General features: G+C 51.2%; 1 protein-coding gene across 1 annotated transcript; it reads left to right on the top strand.

The window, feature by feature from the left end:
- Nucleotides 1-5: 5 nt before the first annotated feature.
- On the top strand, nucleotides 6-1,959 carry LOC146960465 (uncharacterized; the record flags this gene model as incomplete). Its single annotated transcript, XM_085772352.1, has 2 exons — nucleotides 6-323; nucleotides 903-1,959. Coding segments are annotated over 2 exons (1,227 nt in total), but the record flags the coding sequence as incomplete, so codon positions are not given.
- Nucleotides 1,960-1,965: the final 6 nt, after the last annotated feature.

Here is a 1,965-nt window from a genome sequence, read left to right as displayed (position 1 = left end):
CACGGCCCAGCAGCACCGGTCTTCAAGCAGGTTACATCCCTATCCCCGTGATCCATGAGGGTGGAGGAGGCCAAACACAAACACAGGCTCAGTTAAATCCCTCCGTCTACTCCCAGCGTGTCCCCTACTCGGAGCACCAGCAGCCCTACCACCGCCTTCAGGCAGACGAATGGCCCGGCTACTCTGCAGCCATGCAGCCCCCCCGGGAAAGGGCTTCTCCCATACTGTTTACCCAGCATCGGGACCCTGCTACCATTCACCTCCAACCTCACATTAGAAGCCAGTCACCCATTGTAACACAGGTGATTGGAGAGAGACCACAGGTAGTTGATCTTCTTTGTGTTGTCAAATTTTGTGTAGTAGTTTCACTTCTTGAATTTAAAGGGACAACGAGGGGTTTTGGAAAGCAAAGTGTTTTCACACTACATTTCCTATGAGTCGCCGCGTGCACGGTGAAATTCTTGGACGGACGAAAGCGAAAACATTTGCCAAGAATGTTTTCATTGATCAAGAATGAAAGTCGGAGGTTGGAAGACGATCAGATACCGTCATAGTTCCGACCATAAATGGTGATTCGGTGGCGTTATTCCCATGACCCGCCGGGAATAACGTCTGCGAAACCGAAAGTAGGAAATGCTGCGTGAGCCGACCACTAAATAATAATAACAAAATAACTATAAAGACAAAATGATATATTTATTGAAAACTGCCCCATTAACAGGTGTGGGTAACGTAGATTCATCCACATTAATATGAGACTCTTTTATAACCAAATACAAACTCCTCGTTGTCCCTTTAATTACTGACATAAATAAACTTTTCCACGATATTCTAAGTTATTGAGATGCACCTGTTAGTTATAGATTGTGACACTTGCTAATGATTTCTCTTTAACTCCCAAGGTTCAACAGCACATCATCACAAGAGACCCGCCGCAGAGAATGGAGCAGGAACAGCACAGCACACAGCAGAAACCAGAGCATACGCAGATCCCTCAGCCGTTGCACATTGAAGCTGACATCCCAAAGCCTCAACAACCTCAACACTTCCAGCAGCCTCCACCTCAGCAGCCTCAGCAGTTCCAGCAGCCTCAGCCTCTCCAGCAGTCACAACACTTCCAGCAGCCGCTACACTTCCACCAGTCGCCACCTCAGATGTCTCCGCAGCCTCAGCAGCCCGAACCGCAAATGCAGCCACCACCGCCGCAGCCGCAAATGCAGCCACCACCGCCGCAGCCGCAGCCGCAAATGCAGCCGCCACCGCCGCAGCCACAGCCACAGCCACAGCCACAGCAGCAGTTCCAGCCTCCCCAGAAACCAGAGCAACCACAACAACACACAGCGGATATCACAGTTCAAATACCTCCAAGACCAGAAGCCCAGGACGTGGCGGCTGTCCCCGCCGAGGTCCCACCTGTAAAAGTAGAACCCGAACAGGCCGCGCAGTGCCCAGTCCACCCAGGCTTGGCGAAGGTGCAGCAGATAGTTGGACGGGTTTCTAAACTGGAGCATGAAGTGAGATGTTTTGATGGAAAGAAGAATGATAAGAAGTACTTGTTACTGGAGGAACTGCTGACCAAAGAGCTCTTAGCGCTGGACTCGGTCGACCCAGAGGGTCGGGTAGACGTACGGCAGGCGAGACGGGACGGAGTCCGTCGCGTACAGACCATACTGGAAGCACTGGAGCAACTGGAGGAACAGCCAGCCAAGCCTGCTAACGACACCGCCATGGAGGGAGACAACCAGACGCAGAAGGGAGAGCCCAGCATGTTCACCAAGGAGAACGTTGAGATGGCCAAGGAGATATCATAATGACTGCACACTTCATAATCAAGAGGAGAGAGGGATAAACCTGCTGCATATGTGAGAGTCAACCAGTCTGCCGACTCTCCTCTTGCTCTGTCTACAGCATTTGTGGAAGTTGCATGCATTGATTAACAGTGTTGGTATTTCCCGCCATTCAGCA

The sequence above is a fragment of the Trachurus japonicus genome, unplaced genomic scaffold (genome assembly GCF_045865225.1).
Source record: "Trachurus japonicus isolate A0001 unplaced genomic scaffold, Traja_1.0 AP030338.1".
NCBI classification, from domain to species: Eukaryota; Metazoa; Chordata; class Actinopteri; order Carangiformes; family Carangidae; genus Trachurus; species Trachurus japonicus.
This window is presented reverse-complemented; position numbering and strand designations above follow the sequence as displayed.